Consider the following 20,387-nt stretch of genomic DNA (forward strand, 5'->3'; position numbering starts at 1 on the left):
ATCTTCTAATCTATTTGATTATGTGCTGGCATATTAGATGATATTCTAAATTTTAATACAGCCCCAGATAAATCTTTAGGCATTATTTTTGAACTGGCTTATGTAAGAGTCTCATATACTGTTTTATTTATAACAAACTTGTCACTATTGGTGATTTTCTCTAGACAATCCAGTCCCTGTTCCTTTTTCTTTTGTCTGAATGTTGAACTGAAAATTCCCTTTGATATCTGCTGCTTAAATAAATAGCAGAATAAGAGCCTCCAAGGATTCTCACTTGAAATCAGAGGCATTTAAAGGAAAGAAGGAATGACCCCTTGTGGTGATTTTAAAATATGTCCAGCATTCTTTGATAATCCTCCCTTCCAGAAGTGGACTTAATTCCTCTCCTTTAAGCATGTGCTATACTTATTTCTGGTGATTAGAATGTGGCAGAAATGATGGATTGTGACTTCTGAGGGTAGGTCATAAAAGGCATTGAAGTTTCTCCCTTGTTATCTCTTGGATCATTCACTCTGGGGGAAGCCAGACACTCAAGCAGTCCTATGAAGGGGTCCATGCAGTGAGGAAATGACGCCTCTGCAACAGCCATGCAAGTGAATTATCTTGGGAACAGGTCTTTCAGCCTCCGTCAAGCCTTCAGATGACTGCAGCCCCAAGTGACATCTTGACTCACCAGCTAAACTGCTCCCAAATTGCTGGACCACAACAACTGTGAGTTGTGAAATGTTTATTTTCTTAAGCTACTGAATCTGGGAGAAATTTGTTATACAGCAATAGATAAATAATACATTGCTTAACATGGCACATATATATGATCAGCTAATATTTATTGAATGCTTAGATACTTCTCTAAGTGTTTCATGTGAACTAAGTCATTTAATCCTTCAAACAGATATGCTTAGGTACTTCTCCAAGTATTTTATGGGAACTAACTCATTAAATCCTCACAACGGATTTACAGGGTAGGTAATATTACTATCTACATTTTGCAGATCAGGCAATTAAGGCACAGAGAGACTAACTTGCTCAAGCTGACCCAGGTAAATAATGGCAGAACTAGCCCTTGAACTCTGGTAGTCTGGCTCTGCCACTCTCTTCGGGGTTCTCTATTATGATGGTGCTATTGCCACTGAGTACACTGTAGTGAAGCAACAAAAGACAGGTTTATAATTGAATGGGCAGATTAGATATAAACAAACTTTAAAGAATTTAAGGCTGGGCGCAATGGCTCACGCCTGTAATCCCAGCACTTTGGGAGGCTGAGGCAGGCGGATCACAAGGTCAGGAGATCGAGACCATCCTGGCTATCACGGTGAAACCCCATCTCTACCAAAAAAAATACAAAAAATTAGCTGGGCATGGTGGCGGGCGCCTGTAGTCCCAGCTACTCGGGAGGCTGAGGCAGGAGAATGGCGTGAACCCGGGAGGCGGAGCTTGCAGTGAGCCGAGATGGCGCCACTGTACTCCTGCCTGGGTGACAGAGTGAGACTCTGTCTCAAAAAAAAAAAAAAGAAAAGAAAAAAAGAATTTAAAAGCCTTGGAGGTGCTTTTAAAAGGAGGCTTGGACCAGCCTGGCCAACATGGTGAAATTTTGTTTCTACTGAAAATACAAAATTAGTTGGGCATGGTGGCATATGACTATAATCCCAGCTACTCAGGAGGCTGAGGCAGGAGAATCACTCGAATCCGGGAGGTGGAGTTTCCAGTGAGCTTGAGCTACAAGAGTGAAATTCCGTCTCAAAAAAAAAAAAGGAGGCTGGGTTTTCATCCATTAAAGGCCCAAGATAGATGGTATGACTTCTCGTCTTTTTCCAATTCTATGACATATTAAATATACCTTTGAAGATGCAACATGATTTAGTGGGTCCACTTACAAGTATCATAATCCAATTGATTTTACAACATTCTTTTCATTTTCTATTACATTTGGGAAAAATTAATATTATGTGGACATTTTGAGTTTCATTGTAACAGTTTGGGGAAAAATACATATTACTGCCTTTTTCACTTCTTTTGGACTGCTATGGAGACCAAAATATATCCAGTTTTATAAATATTTAATACTTCCCCTTATTAATTATAATATTTGCATAACTCATTTGATTTATGCAATAATAAATATGGTGGAATAAAAAAGTTTAAATCATCCTCATTACATTATTTCTCTTAAAAATTCCTTTAAAACCAGTTGGGCGCAATGGCTCACACCTGTAATCCCAGGACTTTGGGAGGTAGAGGCGAGTGAGTCACTTGATGTCAGGAGTTCAAGAACAGCCTGGCCAACATGGTGAAACCCCATCTCTACTAAAAATACAAAAATAATTTAGCAGGTCATGGTGATAGGCACCTGTAATCCCAGCTACTCGGAAGGCTGAGGCAAGAGAATCTCCTGAACCCATGAGGCAGAGGTTGCAGTGAGCTCAGATGGTGCCACTGTACTCCAGCCTGGGCCATAGCACGAGACTCAGTCTTCAAAAAAAAAAAAAAGAATTACTTTAAAATGTCACTCTAGGCCGGGTGTGGTGGCTCATGCCTATAATCCCAGCACTTTGGTAGGCCGAGGCAGGTGGATCACTATGTCAAGACAGCGAGACCATCCTGGCCAACATGGTGAAACCACGTCTCTACTAAAAATACAAAAATTAGCTGGGTGTGGTGGCACGCACCTGTAGTCCCAGCTACTCTGGAGGCTGAGGCAGGAGAATTGCTTGTACCTGGGAGGTGAAAGTTGTAGTAAGCTGAGATCGTGCCATTGCACTCCAGCCTGGGCAACAAGAAGGAAACTCCATCTCAAAGAAACAAAATAAGTAAAAATAATAATAATTTTAACAAGCATCCACTAAAAAAAAATTTTAAAAAAAGTCACTCCAAATTGTGATACATTTCTGAAGAAATACTTAATTTCAAAGTCAACAGAGACTAGGCTTATAATTCTCTTCCTTTCCTTTCCTTCCTTCCTTCCTTCCTTCCTTCCTTCCTTCCTTCCTTCCTTCCTTCCTTCCTTCCTCCCTTCCTTCCTTCCTTCCTGTCTCTCTCTCTCTCTCTCTCTCTCTCTCTCTCTCTCTCTCTCTCTCTCTCTCTCTCTCTCTCTCCCCTTTCTTTCTTTCAAGACAGAGTGTCACTTTGTTGCCCAGGCTGGAATGCAGTGGCACAATCTCAGCTCACTGCAAGCTCTGCCTCCCAGGTTCACACCATTCTCCTGCCTCAGCCTCTGTAGTAGCTGGGACTACAGGCACCTGCCACCACGCCCGGCTAATTTTTTGTATTTTTAGTAGAGATGAGATTTCACCATGTTAGCCAGGATGGTCTCCATCTCCTGACATCGTGGTCTGCTCGCCTTGGCCTTCCAAAGTGCTGGGATTACAGGTATGAGCCACCACACCTGGCTATCATTTATCATTTAATTTATCTTTTTAAGATGTATGGTCTCATTGTTCAGGCTGGACTCAACTACTGGAGTCAAACTGCTGGACTGAAGCTGACAGGACAGCGAGCGCCTCTGTGCCCCACTTACCATTCTTTCTAAAAGCTACTAGCCAGGCGCGGTGGCTTATGCTTGTAATCCCAACACTTTGAAAGGCTGAGGCAGGTGGATCACATGAGATTGTGAGATCGAGCCTGTCCAACATGGATAAACCCTGTCTCTACTAAAAATACAAAATTAGCTAGGCGTGGTGGTGCATGCCTGTAATCCCAGCTACTTGGATGGCTGAGGCAGGAGAATCGCTTGAATCTGGGAGGCGGAGGTTGCAGTGAGCCGAGATCATGTTATTGCACTCCAGCCTGAGCAACAAGAGTGAAACTCTGTCTCAAAAAAATAAATAAATAAAAATAGTTTTTAAAAAAGCATCACTATAGTATGTGTAAAGTTAATTGATGATTAATTTGGTATACTTTAATTCAATAAATTCAAAGCAATTCATAAATATCTGGTTTGCAAAGATAGTTTTCTTCTAATTTATAGAAGTAAAAAGGACTGGCAAGGTAGCTTTAAGTTCTTTTGTTTTTTTTTGTGTGATACAGAATCTTGCTCTGTCGCCCAGGCTGGAGTGTGCAGTGGCGCAATCTTGGCTCACTGCAACCTCTGCCTCCCAGGTTCAAGCAATTCTCCCACCTCAGCCTCCTGAGTAGCTGGGATTACAGGGGTGCACCACCACACCCCGCTAATTTTTGTATTTTTAGTAGAGATGGGGTTTCACCATGTTGTCCAGGCTGGTCTGGAACTCCTGACCTCAGGTAATTCGCCCGCCTTGGCCTCCCAAAGTGCTGGGATTACAGGCGTGAGCCACTGTGCCCCGCTAGCTTTAAGTTCTTTAATTCAGTGTTACCTTCTTGGGAGGCCTCCTGAACCATATTCCCAACAGGTTGTTGATTTTTTTTGCTTTCAGGCTTTTCTAAAATTTATTTTTTAGTTTATAGAGGTGGGGGTCTCACTATGTTCCCCAGGCTAGTCTTGAACTCCTGGGCTCAAACAATCCTCTTGCTTCGGACTTTCAAAGTGCTAGGGTTACAGGTATGAACCACTCCATCCAGTCACTTTGGGTTTTTTTTTGTTTTTGTTTTTTGAGATGGAGTCTCGCTCTGTCACCCAGGCTGGAGGGCAGTGGCAAGATCTCGGCTCAAAGCAACCTCAGCCTCCTAGGTTCAAGCGATTCTCCTCCCTCAGCCTCCTGAGTAGCTGGGATTACAGGCATGTGCTGCCACACCCAGCTAATTTTTGTATTTTTAGTAGAGACGGGGTTTCACCTTGTTGGCCAGGATGGTCTCGATCTCCCAATCTCATGACCTCCCAAAGTGCTGGGATTACAGGCGTGAACCACCGTGCCCAGCTTTTTTTTTTTTTTTAAATAAAAATGATAACCATCTAGTAAACATAATATATATTTCACATATTTATTTTGTTTATTTTCTGTTTTCTGGCAGTAGAACGTAAGATCCATGAGGGCAGGGACACTTTTGTGTGCTTTGTTCACTGCTATAGAATCAGTGTCTACAATAACGCTTGCTATATAATAGGTATTTGATAAGTATTTGTTGAAAATTGAATGCAAAAATTCAACAGATTGGCAATGTATCTCCCAACTGTTGTTAAGAATTACTGTTACTGGAGATTTATCTTATTTGATTATCAAACTAACCTATGAAGACTAATATTAGTACATGCTGTTATCACTTTCCAGATGTTGTAATTAAGTAACTTGCCCAAGGTCATGTAGAAATTAAATAGTAGAAATGGGTTTTAATGTTAGGCTAAGTGAAAGATGCTGGCCACCAAAGGCCACATATTGTATGATTCCATTCACATGAACTGTCCAGAACAGGCAAGCCTATAGATACAGGAAGTACATTAGTGGCTGCCTAGGCTTAGTGCAGGGGAAAGTTGGAGGAAATGGGGAGTGACTGCTAATACGTATGGAGTTCTTTTTGTGGGGGGGACAATTTTTTTTTTTGAGACAGTGTCTTGCTCTGTTGCTCAGGTTGGAGTGCAGCAGCGTGATCATAGCTCACTATAACCTCCCTAACCTTGAACTCCTGGGCTCAAGTGATCCTCCTACTTTAGCCTCTCAAAGTGCTGGAATTATAAATGAGAGCAACCACATCTGCCGCAGAAATGTTTTAAAGTTAGATTGTGGTAGTGGTTGCACAACGCTGTGAACATACTAAAAACCATTGAATTCTATATTTTAAAATGGCTGAATTGTATATATGTTAGTTATATCTCAATAAAGCCTTTTAAAAAATAATAAAAAGGCCAAGTATGGTGGCTCATGTCCATAGAGTGAGACCCTGTCCTCTAAAAACAACAGAAAAAATAGTGACAGTAATTTTTGTCAATATTGATACCAAAAACAAAAAACAAGCCAGAAACAAAGAGAAAGAAACAAAGAAAGAAAGAAAAAATGCAGAGAAGCAGGAGGGGGCAAAAAAAAAAAAAAAAAAAAAAAAAGCCAGAGGGAGAAATAAAAGCTCCTCCTTACGCGGTGTTGCATGCCTGTAATCCCAGCACTTTGGGAGGCCAAGGTGGGCGGATTACCTGAGGTCAGGAGTTTGAGACCAGCCTGGCCAACATGGTGAAACCCCATCTCCACTAAAAATACAAAAATTAGGCCGGACGTGGTGGCTCAAGCCTGCAATCCCAGCACTTTGGGAGGCTGAGGCGGGCACATCACTTGAGGTCAGGAGTTTGAGACCAGCCTGGCCAACATGATGAAACCCAGTCTCTACTAAAAACACAAAAAAAATTAGCCGGGAGTGGTGGTGGGTGCCTGTAATCCCAGTTACTTGGGATGCTGAGGCAGGAGAATCACTTGAACCTGGAAGGCAGAGGTTGCATTGAGCCAAGATCGTGCCACTGCACTCCAGCCTGGGCGACAGAGCAAGACTTCCTTTCCCCCCGCTGCCAAAAAAAAAAAAAAAAAAAAAAATTGGCCAGGTGTGCTGGTGTCCCTGTAGTCCCAGCTACTTGAGAGGCTGAGGCAGGAGAATTGTTTGAACCTGGGAGGGAGAGGTTGCAGTGAGCGGAGATGACACCACTGCACTCCAGCCTGGGTGATGGACCAAGACCCTGTTTCAAAAAAAAAAAAGAAAAAAAGAATGTCACTTAAGGGTGGGTGTAGTGGTTCACACCTGTAATCCCAGCACTTAGGGAGGCAGAGGCGGGTGGATCACTTGAGGCCAAGAGTTTGAGACTAGCCTGGCCAACACGGTGAAAACCCGTGTCTACTAAAAATACAAATGGCGTGCGCCTGTAGTCCCAGCTACTTGGGAGGCTGAGGTGGGAAAATCACTCGAACCTGGGAGGTGGAGGTTACAGTGAGCTGAGATCACACCACTGCACGCCAGCCTGGGCAACAGAGCAAGACCCCCATCTCAAAAAAAAAAAAAAAAAAAAGAATGTGTCACTTAACATAGATGGAATGATAGGATTATAAAATCACTGTTCTACAACCAGTGTGGTAATAGTTGATTTAGGCAAGAATCATCAATGGATGCCAACCCATTGAGATATTGTCAGGAAAGAGATATTCACACAGTTTCAAAGTATCACCCCACACAAGTAACTTTGTTGTTTTGTTTTGAAGTGAAATTCACCTTAGATGAAAGAAACCACTTTAGAGAGAACAATTCAGTGGCTTTTAGTACATTAGCAATGTTGTGCCACCACCACCTCTATCTAGCACCAAAACATTTTCATCACACCAAAATAAAACTTGGTACCCATTAAGCAGTTGCTCCCTCCTTCTCCCACCCCCCAACTCCTGGCAACCACCAATCTGCTTTCTGTAGATTTGCCTATTCTGGGTATCTCATATAAATGGAATCATACAATATGTGACATTTTGTGTCTGGCTGCTTTTATTTAGCATAATGTTTTTGATGTTCATCCACATTGTAGCATGTGTCAGTACTAAATAATTTTAAGGCCAAAAAATATTTCAGTGCATGTATATACCACAATTTGTTTATCCATTCATTTATGGATGACCATTTAGGTTGTTTCCACCTTTTGGCTGTTGTGATAGTGCTGCTATGAACACTCATGTACAAAGATTTGTTTGAGTATCTGTTTTCAGTCTTTGTGCATATATACCTAGGAGTGGAATTGCTGTTAATTCTATAATTAGTTTTCTGAGAAGCCAACAGACTGTTTCCATAATAACTGCACCATTTTACATTCCCACCAGAAATGCAGGAGGGTTTCAATGTTTCCAACATATGAGGGTTCCAAAATCCCCACTAACATTTTTTTTCCCATTAACATTATTTTTTGAGATGGGGTCTCACTCTATTGCCCAGGCTGGAGTGCAGTGGTGTGATCATAGTTCACTGCAGCCGCCAACTCCTGGACTCAGATGATCCTCCAGCCTCAGCCTCCCAAAATGCTGAGATTACACTTGTGAGACATCACAGCTGGCCTTATTTTCCACTAAAAAATTTTTTAGCTGGGCCCAGTGGCTCACACCTGTAATCCCAGCACTTTGGAAGGCTGAGGAAGGTGGATCACCTGAGGTCGGGAGTTCGATACCAGCCTGACCAACATGGAGAAACCCCATCTCTACTAGAAACACAAAATTAGCCAGGCACAGTAGCACATGCCTGTAATCCCAGCTACTGGGAAGGCTGAGGCAGGAGAATCGCTTGAACCTGGGAGGCAGAGGTTGTGGTGAGCCAAGATCGTGCCATTGCACTCTAGCCTGGGCAACAAGAGCAAAACTGTGTCTCAAAATAAATAAATAAATAAATAAATAAATAAATTTATTAATTAATTAATTTTATAGTCATCCTAGTAGGTGTGATGTAGTAACTCATTATGGTTTTGCTTTGTATTTTCCTAACAACTAATGATGTTGATTCTCTTTTCACATGCTAGTTTGGTCATTTGTATGTCTTTTTTTTTTTTTTTTTTTTTGAGACGGAGTCTCGCTCTGTCGCCCAGGCTGGAGTGCAGTGGCCGGATCTTGGCTCACTGCAAGCTCCGCCTCCCGGGTTTACGCCATTCTCCTGCCTCAGCCTCCCGTGTAGCTGGGACTACAGGCGCCCGCCACCTCGCCCGGCTAGTTTTTTGTATTTTTTAGTAGACGCGGGGTTTCACTGTGTTAGCCAGGATGGTCTAGATCTCCTGACCTCGTGATCCGCCCGTCTCGGCCTCCCAAAGTGCTGGGATTACAGGCTTGAGCCACCACGCCCGGCCCATTTGTATGTGTTTGGAGAAATGTCCATTCAAATCCTTTGCTCATTTTTTACACAGACTTCTTAAATACAGAGGGAAAAGTTACCTGTATCTTGGAGAAATAATTAACTGTAACATCACCAGTAATGGAACAAACTGACATCATATTTTGAAGCACTAAGATGAATACAACATCACCTATAGTATACCCAACAAAATTATTTAATTTGAATCTAATCACAGGGAAACAGACAAATCCAAAACAAGGAACATTCTGCAAAATTGTGGAATTGGATTCCTCAAAAAAGTCAATGTTATAAACAAGAAAACAAAACAACACAAAAAAAAGGGCTGGGTGTCAAGGCTCAGGCCTATAATCCTAGCACTTTGGGAGGCTGAGGTGGGTGAATGACCTGAGGTCAGGAGTTCGAGACCAGCCTGGCCAATAGGGTGAAACCCTGTCTCTACTAAAAAAAGAAAATACAAAAATTAACTAGATGTGGTGCTGTATGCCTGTAATCCCAGCTACTCGGGAGGCTGAGGCAGGAGAATTGCTTAGACCTGGGAGGCTGAGGTTGCAGTGAGCTGAGATTGCGCCACTGCACTCCAGCCTGGATGATGGAGTGAGACTCCATCTCTAAATAAATAAATCAATAAATAAAAAGAAAACCAAAACCAAGAATGATTCTAAAGGTGTTTAAAAAGACATGACAATTAAACGCCACAGATGATCCTTAATGGTAGACTAATTGGGAAAAAAAGAAAAGGGATATTACTTAGATATTTTGCAAAATTGAATATATATGGCCTGTATGTTACAGATGATTACATTGTATTAGCATGAAAGTTTCTTGGAGTGATCATGGAATTCTGATTACATGGGAGATTATCTTTGTTCCTAGTAGATATTTACCGAAATATTTACGGATAAAGGGTAACAGTGTCTACAAAAACTCAAATGATTCAGCAAAATAAACCATACACACAGACACATAGCAAATGTGGCAGAATGTTAAAAATTGGTGAATATGGGTTAATTTGGCTGTGAATTATATTTTTCTTGTAACTTTTCTATAAAGGTTTGATATTTTTGAATACAAAAAGTTAAAGGCTCTTCAAAATCCAAGCAGCTTTTCCTGTACTGTCTGTTTTACCATCCTTAGAGTAAGCCACCTTGTCAGTTGAAGATACAGTTGTGTGACCAAGGAGGGAGTTAATGGTCAGGATGCTTATCTTTCAAAAACTATTGTAATTATTTACATAAATAAGGGAACATTATAGTTATCTTTTTGTGCCACTATCAACTTGGTTCACATCTTTTATAGGCAGCCTGATAAGGTGGAGTTTGTCGACAGCCAGCCATGCCTGAATTTCGATCCTGGCTGGTTAAACTGTTTAACCTCGTTGGGACTCAGTTTGCTCATTGCAGGATGCAGAAAATAACTACTTGGTGTGATTGTTGTTTTGAATTGTTATACACATGGTGTTTAGGGAACCGGGTTTCAATTCATGTGCAAAACCATTGTCGTACTTTGAATGCTATCTGTATCTTTTCCTTCATTAAACTCATGCAATCCTGGAGGGCACGTAGAGGTGGGAGAGAAAATGACTTCTCCAAGGTCACACCGCTAATCGCGGACCCAGGTTTCCCAGCTTTTGGTCGTGTGCCCTTTCCACGCCCGCCGGAGAGGAGGAAGCGGCGCTCATGGGGATGCAAGGATGTAGAGGAGCAAAGGGAGAGAAGAGGCCGCGGGAAGAGAGGTGGTGCGAGACCCGCGGAGGCGCCGGCCAAGGAAGGGCGCATGGAGCGCCGGGCTGCGCGACCGGCCGGGGTGCGGAGGGGAGAGGCCGCGGCGGGGAGGGAGGGTCCCGCGGGTCCAGTGCCCAGGAGAGGCGGGCGGCCTGGGCCAGCCGCAGGAGCGCAGGAGGCGGAGGCCCGGGCCGCGGGCTGGGGTGGGGGAGGCCGAGGGCCAGCGCGGCCTTGGGCGGCGGCCACCTCTGCACAGGTGGGTGGGGCGGGGGCGCGGGGCGCGCGACTCCGGGGTCCCGACCCCCGGGGCCGGCGGGTGGGGGCGGGGCGGGGGCGGGGCCGGCCAGGGGCGTGTCTTGCTGGGTCCCTGCTGGAGCGGCGGCGGTGGCGGCGCAGGCGCGGTTCCCGCCTCCTCCCGGCCGGCGGAGCGAGTGGAGGCTGCAGCCCGGCTCGTCTCGGCGCCCGCGTCGCCGCCGCCGCCGCAGCCGCCGCGAAGCCCCCCGCCCCGCTTCCGCCGCGTCGGAATGAGCTCCCGGAAAGGTGAGTGGCCCGCGGCGCGCCCTCTCCCCGCCACGCGGCCGGCCCTGGCGGGCGGCCCGACCGTTAATGTGTGTCTTCTCTTCCCCCAGTGCTGGCCATTCAGGCCCGAAAGCGGAGGCCGAAAAGAGAGAAACATCCGAAAAAGTGAGTCCACGCTGCGCCTGTCCCCGTTCCCCACCCCTGCCCCGTCGGGGGCGCCCGCGGCCGCGCAGGGGAAAGTTGTCCAGGTCCTCCGGCCGGGGGGTGGGCTGGTCCCCCGGGACGCCGGCGCTCGGCTCCTGCGCCCCGCGGGCGGCCCGGGGGGAGGGGCGGCGGCGGGGGAGGGGCGCGCGGGCCGCGGCCGGTTCCCGAGCATCACGGAGCGTCGACTCGGCGCCCTCCCGCCCCGGGTCGCCACCGGCCGGCGGGCGGGCGGGAGGCCGGCGGGGAGGCGCCGGGCGGGGCGTGCGCACCGGTCCCCTGCGCGCGAGCTGGCCCGGGGGTCGCGGCCCTTTCTGGGAGGGGCTCCGGCCCGCCCGGTGCGGGAGTGCGGCGGCTGCGCTGCTCCCACCTGAGCCGCGGGCGGAGGAGTCGGAGGGGCTGAGTGTGCGCGAGGGCGTGTGTCTCGCCTCCCCTTCCTCCCCGGCCCCCGCCTGTCGGCCTTTCTGCTGAGAACCGGAGCTGGTTGTCAAGTGGTTCGCCTCGGGCGTGTTCCTGGCGCGAGTTCAGCCCCGAGACCTGTGCGTTTCGGCTCTCTGGTTTGGATTCGAAACTTTCCGCTCGGGTCGAGCGTGACTTGGGTGCGCTGCGGGCGCCGGGGTCGCGGGCTGCGCGGGGCGGTGGGCGTGTGCGCCGGAGCCGGGCGGAGTGGAAAACGCGCCCGCGCTGGCCACCTCCAGTCTGGCCGCTCACCCGAGCCGGGGGGCCGCTGCCCGAGAACCCTTTCCTGGAGAGCTGCTCCGAGACCGCACAGCGCCGCCGCGTCTTCTCCTTTTCCACTCCTCTCTCCTTGTTCTTTTGATTTACCAGCGTTCAACATCGTTATCTCTTCCTCTAGATTAATTGCTTCGCTCTTTTGAGCAATAATACTCCGTGTGACATCTTTGGTACTATGGGGAACGAGAGTCCAGCATCATCTTTAATAAAATCCAGAAACATTTTTGGTTGTTTCCTTTTTTCCCCTTCTCGTTGGCCTTGGTCCTTCAGAGTTTCACAAAATGTGGATAGTGACTTAAAAATAACTTTCTAAAAAAAAAAAAAAAAAAATTAGAGTAAAGGGAAACACTTCTTAAAGACTAGAAGAACTAATTGGTGGGTAAAAATTTGATATTGAATTCATAAGATGTTAAAATGGACTGGATTTTTGGTAGCTTTAGATGCGTTTAAAAAAATTAGTGCTAGCTTTCAAGTGAATTACAACCTTAAATTTGAGATTTCCTTTGGTGAACCATGGAAGTTTACCCAGTGGTAAGGGGAACTGTAATGTTTAGGATTCTGAATAAGTACTGGGTTTTAATCACAGCTCTGAATTCAAAGCATTGATTTAATTCCACATAGTCTGTTATATTCAGAAACATAAAAAGAAGTGGAAAAAGTGTGACCCCAGTGTCGGAGATGGCTATGTGTGCATGTGTATACAAACAGACACGTATGTGTGCATGTTACCTATATGTACAGGTAGAAAAACAGTTCTAATTAAGTCACTATGTGTCTTGTATTTGCATATGTTAGGGTGTGATTTTCCTAATGGTCGAGGGCCTTTTTGGTGGGCCGCAGTTTGGATTTATGTGGTATGTTTATGAAGACTTAGTGAATAGCCACAGTACTCAGTTTATACTCTCACAGATTAATCTGCGAGTTTCTCCCACGGTGTGTTGTGTATGTGTGATAGAATTTGAGGGGGAAAATAACACACCAGCTAATAATGAAACGAACTGACTCTAGTCTGAAGGTAATGGGACCAGCCCAATTATGTAACTGATTGAGGCAATGCCATTTTTCACTTAACTCTTTGAATCAATACATTATTTTATTTAATTTTTTTTTGAGACAGAGTTTCGCTGTTGTCGCTCAGGCTGGAGTGCAATGGCCGGATCTTGGCTCACTGCAACCTCCGCCTCCCGGGTTCAAGGGATTCTCCTGCCTTAGCCTCCCGAGTAGCTGGGATTACAGGCACCCGCCACCCAGCCTAGCTAATTTTTTTTGTATTTTTTGTAGAGACGGGGTTTCACCATGTTGGCCAGGCTGGTCTGCAACTCTTGACCTCAGGTGATCCCCTCCCACAGAGCTGGGATTACAGGCGTGAGCCACCGCTCCTGGCCTGAATCAAGACATTATTTAAAAGAAATGTTTGATGTTATATATTTATTCATCTATTAAATAGGTATTTACATGTCTTTCTTTGGAGATGGTGATAGAGGTTTTTTTTTTTTTTTTTTGAGACCGAGTCTCGCTCTGTCGCCCAGGCTGGAGTGTAGTGGCGGCATCTTGGCTCACTGCAACCTCCGCCTTCTGGGTTCAAGCCCATTCTCCTGCCTCAGCCTCCCGAGTAGCTGGGACTACAGGCGCCCGCCACCACGTCTGGCTAATGTTTGTATTTTTAGTAGAGATGGGGTTTTACCGTGTTAGCCAGGATGGTCTCGATCTCCTGACCGCGTGATCCACCTGCCTTGGCCTCCCAAAGTGGTGGGATTACAGGCGTGAGCCACCGCGCCAGGCAGGTGATAGAGTTTTGAACAAGACGAAGCTCCTTGCAAAGCTAACCCTGGGAAGTTTAGGGAAAACCACAAAGAGGGTGACAGAAGATAATTTCAGGTAGGGCTAAGGGATGGGAAGAAAAGAGGGGGCATCTTAAGTAATAATGATAGATGACATTTGAACACTGTGCCAGTCACTCTGTCGAATGCTTTACATGTACCTTGTGACAACCCTAAGAGGTAGGCACCTTTATTACTGACATTTTACAGATGAGGAAACAGGGACACAGCAAGAGTAAATAACATGCCCATCTGTTGAATCAAGGCAGCCCAGGACCAGAGTCCACACTCCACTCTCTGAGAAGTGACATTTGAGCAGGATCAAGAATGAGGAGGAGATCCAGTGTGGCAGAGGCCCTGGGGAGGAGTGGGCTGGAAGTATTCGAGGAACCCAAAAGTCAGGGTGGCAGGAGTGGCCTGGAAAGGTTGATGGGAGGCCGGAGTCAGAGCGTATCTGGTCCCGTAGGCCATTGGAGGCTTACATGTGGAAGGGACAGGTTCTGATTCACTGTTTAAAAAGAGGGCTGCTGTCCGGGCGCTGTGGCTCATGCCTGTAATCCCATAACTTTGGGAAGCCGAGGCAGGCAGATCACGAGGTCAGAAGATCGAGGCCATCCTGGCTAACACCCCATTTCTACTAAAAATACAAAAACAAAAATAGCCCGGCGTGGTGGCAGGTGCCTGTAGTCCCAGCTACTCGGGAGGCTGAGGTGAGAGAATGCCGTGAACCTGGAAGGCAGAGCTTGGAGTGAGCCGAGATTGCACCACTGCACTCCAGCTTGGGCAACAGAGGGGGAGACTCCATCTCCAAAAACAAAACAAAACAAAAGGCTGCTATATGGAGAATAGATTGTGGGGAAGGGGGTAGTAGTGGAAACAGACCTGGCCTGCAGTAGTGCGTGGGAAACCAGGTGACGTGGTTGAGTGTGCAAGGAGTGGCACCTGAGAAGTGGTAAAATAATCTCCCGGAGACTAGTATTTTCAGGGTACCTTGCATTTTACGGATAGCTCTGACACGTTAAGCCCACAACAGTAGCTTCGTTTGGATCAGAATTCAGGTTTCCTGAAGCACTGTTTTTGCTTTTTTTTTTTTTTTTTGGAGACGGAGTCTTGCTCTGTCACCCAGGCTGGAGTGCAGTGGCCGGATCTCAGCTCACTGCAAGCTCCGCCTCCCGGGTTCACGCCATTCTCCTGCCTCAGCCTCCCGAGTAGCTGGGACTACAGGCGCCTGCCACCTCGCCCGGCTAAGTTTTTGTATTTTTAGTAGAGACGGGGTTTCACCGTGTCAGCCAGGATGGTCTCGATCTCCTGACCTCGTGATCCGCCCGTCTCGGCCTCCCAAAGTGCTGGGATTACAGGCTTGAGCCACCGCGCCCGGCCTGTTTTTGCTTTTTGATTAATTTTCCAGAGGAGGAAAAGGAGTAATAGGTAAATTTTAAACTATTAATATGATGATTGGCAAACTTGAATTATGTGACTGTGGGTCTGGCGTGATGTAATATGATTTACTTTTGTCATTATCTACCTTTGTATATGCAAGCTGGCTTTTAATTTAATTTTAGTTCAGTTCAAATCTGTGAGCTTTTATGAATTGAGCCAGTTCCTAGAGGCTACTTTTATGGTACACTGGAAATTGTTGTTGTCAGGAATAAGATTAAGATTTTTTAGTGGGTCAAAATTATAATCCTGTTAGATTGTCCTGTGAGTTTGGTTTGCTAATTATTAATTGTGCTGCTTTGTGAGTAACACGCAGCACAGAAAGACTGTAGTGCTGTTTAATCACAAATCTTAGGAATTAGCTACATCACATAGCTTGGGATAAATTTTTGCCTTAGGGTATGTTTATATGTAGGTACAATTTTTAAAAGATCTCTCTCATTTTTTTTATAACTCTTTTATTGTGATATAGTTCACATACCATAAAATTTACCTTTTAAAGTAGGCCATTTACAGATTTTTAGTCTACTGATTAAATTGCGCAGCCATTATCTAATTCTATAACATTTTCACTTCCCCAGAAAGAAACTCCATATTTATTTCCCAGTTATTCTCCATTCCCCTTCCCCCTGAGTTGGCAACAACTAATTTACGTTCTAAGTCTCTGTGAATCTGCTGATTCTGAACATTTCATGTAGATGGAATATACAGTATGTGGCTTTGTGTCTGGTTTCCTTAGAACAATGTTTTCAAGGTTCATCCATGTTACGGCACGTATTGGTACTTAGATCCTTTATATTGCTCAATAGTAGTGTTGATATGCCACATTTTATCCATTCATCTATTGTTCCTTAGAATTTTTCTATTTCTGGCCGGGCGTGGTGGCTCACGCCTGTAATCCCAGCACTTTGGGAGGCCAAGGTGAGCAGATCATGAGGTCAGGAGTTCGAGACTAGCCTGGCCAATATGGTGAAACCCTGTCTCTACTAAAAATACAAAAATTAGCTGGGAGTGGTGGCGTGCTTCTGCAGTTCCAGCTACTCGGGAGGCTGAGGCAGAAGAATCGCTTGAACCTGGGAGATGGAGGTTGCAGTGAGCCGAGATCGTGCCACTGCACTATAGCCTGGGTGACAGAGCAAGACTGTCTCAAAAAAAAAAAAAAAATTCTGTTTTCTTCTTGTAAAATTTTTATTAAAACATTTAATTTTGAAGTAATTTCAGACTCACAAGACCTTGCAAAAGTGGTACAGAGTTCTTTGTGTACTCTTTATTCAACTTCCCCCACGTTGATATCTTAACCATAGAACATTGTTGAAACCAATAAATTGACATTGACACAATGTTATTAATTCAAGAATGATTTTACTTGGATTTTACCAGTTTACATGCACTCTTTGTGTGTGTACTTCTAACAAATTGTATCATTTGTGTAGATTAGAATAATCACCACAGTCAGGATGCCAAACTATTTCATTACGACAAAGAACAGTCACATTCTCTCTCTTCAAATCTAAGCCTGACAAATACTGATCTGTTCTCTATCACTTAAAGTTGCCACTTTGAGAATGTTATATAAATGGAATTATGCAGTATGTCACCTTTTGTGATTTGCCTTTTTTCACTCAGCGTAATGCCCTTGAGATTCATCCATGTTGTTGCCTGTGTCAGTAGTGCATTCCTTTTTTTTTTTTTTTTTTTGAGATGGAGTTTTGCTCTTGTTGCCCAGCCTGGAGTGCAATGGCACAATCTTGGTTCACTGAAACTTCTGCCTGCCGGGTTTAAGTGATTCTCCTGCCTCAGCCTCCTGAGTAGCTGGGATTACAGGCATGTGCCACCATGCCTGGCTGATTTTGTATTTTTAGTAGAGATGGGGTTTTTCCATGTTGGCCAGGCTGGTCTCGAACTCCTGACCTCAGGTGATCCGCCGACCGCGGCCTCCCATAGTGCTGGGATTACAAGCATGAGCCACCGCTCCCGGCTGTGCTTTCATTTTTATTGGTAACAAGTATTCCATTGTGTGAATTAACAGTTTATTCACAGGCTGAATGATATCTGGGTATACTTTGCTTCTAGTTTTTTTTGAGATGGAATCTTGCTGTGTCACCCAGGCTGGAGTGCAGTGGCGTGATCACGTCTCACTGCAACCGCCACCTCCCAGGTTCAAGCGATTCTCCTGGCTCAGCCTCCCAAGTAGCTGGGACTACAGGCATGTGCCACCACACCTGGCTAATTTTTGTATTTTTAGTAGAGATGGGGTTTCACCAGGTTGACCAGGCTGATTATGAACTCCTGGCCTCAAATGATCCGCCCGCCTCAGCCTCCCAAAGTGCTGGAATTACGGGCGTGAGCCACCGCGCCTAGCCTAGTGAGACAATTTTGGAATGTAGTGATACAAGTTTATATCCTTATTCAGTAAGCCTCAACCCTTCTCTGTAGTATAAATTCAAGCTCATAAGCCCATGACTTTGGAATGCTTCTCATGGATTGCCTAATTTTCATTTCTTTCTTTCTTTCTTTTTTTTTTTTTTGAGACGGAGACTCGCTGCGTCATCCAGGCTGGAGTGTAGTGGCGAGATCTTAGCTCGCTGCAAGCTCCGCCTCCTGGGTTCACGCCATTCTTCTACCTCAGCCTCCTGAGTAGCTGGGACTACAGGCAGCCGCCACCGCGCCTGGGTAATTTTTTTGTATTTTCAAGAGACAGGGTTTCACCGTATTAGCCAGGATGGTCTCAATCTCCTGGCCTCGTAATCTGCCCGCCTCCCAAAGTGCTGGGATTACAGGCGTGAGCCATGGCGCCCGGCCCTCATTTCTTTTTTTTTTTTACACATTTGTTTATTCAACAGACATTTTTGCTGACCACCTCTACAGTAGAATACAGTAAATGGACACGAAGCAGATACCTAGTTCTGCAGATAGCTAGTGCCAGGGTGTGTGTTGGATGCTAAAAGAGTAAGATAATTGAAGAGATTGCTTTGTGAAAAGACCATTGCAGGCCAGTGTGATGAGGTACAGTAGTGCTTAGATTTCTTTTTTTTTTTTTTTTTAATTTGAGATGGAGTCTTGCTCTGTTGCCCAGGCTGGAGTGCAGTGGCCTGATCTCAGCTCACTGCAACCTCTGCCTCCTGGGTTCAAGCGATTCTCCTGCCTCAGCCTCGTGAGTAGCTGGGATTACAAGCGCCTGCCACCATTTCTGGCTAATTTTTTGTATTTTTAATAGAGACAGGGTTTCACTGTATTGGCCAGGCAGGTCTTGAACTCCTGACCTCATGATCCACCTGCCACGGCCTCCCAAAACACTGGAATTACAGGCTTGAGCCACTGCCCTGGCCAGGTTTCGTTTTAACATTGTCATTTTAATGAAATAACTTTTTTTTTTTTTTTTTTTCTTGAGACGGTCTGGCTCTGTCACCCAGGCAGGAATGCAGTGGCATGATCTTGGTTCACTGTAACCCCCGCCTCCGGGATTCAGGTGCTCCTCCTGCCTCATCCTCCCGAGTAACTGGGATTACAGGCATGCGCCACCATGCCCAGCTTATTTTCTTTGTATTTTTAGTAGAGCCTGGTCAGCAACTCCTGGCCTAAGCCTCAAGTGATCTACCTGCCTGAGCCTCCCAAAATGCTGGGATTACAGTCATGAGCTACTGTACCCGGCCCAGCTTTATTTTTTTATTTTTTTTTTAAAGTAATAAAAGTAATATGGTCATGGTACAAAATTCAGTACAAAATTCAGCATAATTCAGAAGATTTAAGAAGTAAGCATCAGCTGTGGCTCTACTGATTATTTTTAATTTAAAAATTTTTTAGTGGCCGGGCACGGTGGCTCACGCCTGTAATCCCAGCACTTTGGGAGGCCGAGGCTTGTGGATCACGAGGTCAGGAGATTGAGACCATCCTGGTCAACATGACGAAACCCCATCTCTTCTAAAAATACAAAAATTAGTCATGTGTGGTGACATGTGCCTATAATCCCAGCTACGCAGGAGGCTGAGGCAGGAGAATTGCTTGAACCTGGGGGGTGGAGCTTGCAGTGAGCCGAGATCGCACTGCTGCACTCCAGCCTGGGCAACAGAATGAGAGTCTGTCTCAAAAAAAAGAAAAAAAATTTTTTTTAGCATGTTAATATAGGGTATTAATTGTTTTAGTGTGTTATTCTTTTATTTGTACATGGTTTTGTTCATTTTTAAAAAATTGAGTCCTAACATACATGTATATGCATGTATGTAAAGTGCATTGATCTTTTAAGAATCAGTGAGGATCACTTGAGGTCAGGAGTTTGAGACCAGCCTGGTCAACATGATGAAACCCCATCTCTACTAAAAATAACAAGAATTAGCTGGGAGTGGTGGCATGTGCCTGTAGTCCCAGCTATTCGAGAGTCTGAGGTGGGAGAGTTGCTTGAACACAGGAGGTGGAGGTTGCTGTGAGCTGAGATCGCGCCACTGAATGCCAGCCTGGGCGACGCAGTGAAACTCCATCTTAAGGAAAAAACATCATTTTTAATTTTAATTTTCTTTGTTAGAGATAGGGTCTTACTTTGTTGCCTAGGCTGCCTTCACCCTCTTGGGTTTGGGTGATTCGCCACCTCAGCCTCCCAAGTAGCTGGGACTACAGGTGCCTACCACCATGCCTGGCAGTGCACTCATTTTTTGTTTGTTTGTTTGTTTGTTTTTTTGAGACAGAGTCTTGCTCTGTCACTAGGCTGGAGTGCAGTGGCACGATCTTGGCTCACTGCAACCTCCGCTTCCCCAGTTCAAGCCATTCTCTTGCCTCAGCCTCCTGAGTAGCTGGGAGTACAGGCTTGTGCCACCACTTCCCAGCTAATTTTTGTAATTTTAGTAGAGACAAGGTTTCACCATGTTGGCCATGCTGGTCTCGATCTGCTGATCTCATGATCCACCTGCCTTGGCCTCCCAAAGTGCTGGTGTTACAGGCGTGAGCCACCGCACCCGGCCCAGTGCATTCATCTTAGTTGTACAGTTTGATGATTTTTTTTACATTTATTTATACCCCTGTAACCACCACGTAGATCAGTATATAAAACACTTTCAATGCTCCGTAAGTTTTCTCATGCTTCCCCCGAGTCTATACCACCTAGAAGCAACAACTTTTCTGATATCTATCACTATTGCTTAGTTTTGTCTGTTCTTGAATTTCATATAAATGAAATCTTATAGAATATACAGTCATCCCTCAGTATCCTTGGAGGATTGGTTCCGGGACACCCTCAGATAACAAAATCTGAGGATACTCAAGT

General features: G+C 45.4%; 1 protein-coding gene across 15 annotated transcripts in view; it reads left to right on the forward strand.

Annotated features, from left to right (window-relative positions):
- Window positions 1–498: 498 nt before the first annotated feature.
- Window positions 499–20,387, forward strand: part of LOC105475333 (SRSF protein kinase 2) — a 296,256-nt gene continuing 276,367 nt past the window's right edge. For 6 of the 15 annotated variants that reach the window (XM_071094720.1, XM_071094721.1, XM_071094722.1 and 3 more), the window contains exons 1-2: window positions 10,355–10,503; window positions 11,051–11,105. In XM_071094720.1, the coding sequence (XP_070950821.1) occupies window positions 10,474–10,503; window positions 11,051–11,105 (85 nt within the window). In that variant the 5' untranslated portion in view covers window positions 10,355–10,473. Of the gene's footprint in view, window positions 712–10,354; window positions 10,504–10,813; window positions 10,962–11,050; window positions 11,106–20,387 lie in introns of those variants that run through there. The other 9 variants (XM_071094729.1, XM_071094731.1, XM_071094730.1 and 6 more) reach the window with 6 other exon arrangements.

This window comes from Macaca nemestrina, chromosome 4, assembly GCF_043159975.1.
Source record: "Macaca nemestrina isolate mMacNem1 chromosome 4, mMacNem.hap1, whole genome shotgun sequence".
Classification (NCBI taxonomy): Eukaryota; Metazoa; Chordata; class Mammalia; order Primates; family Cercopithecidae; genus Macaca; species Macaca nemestrina.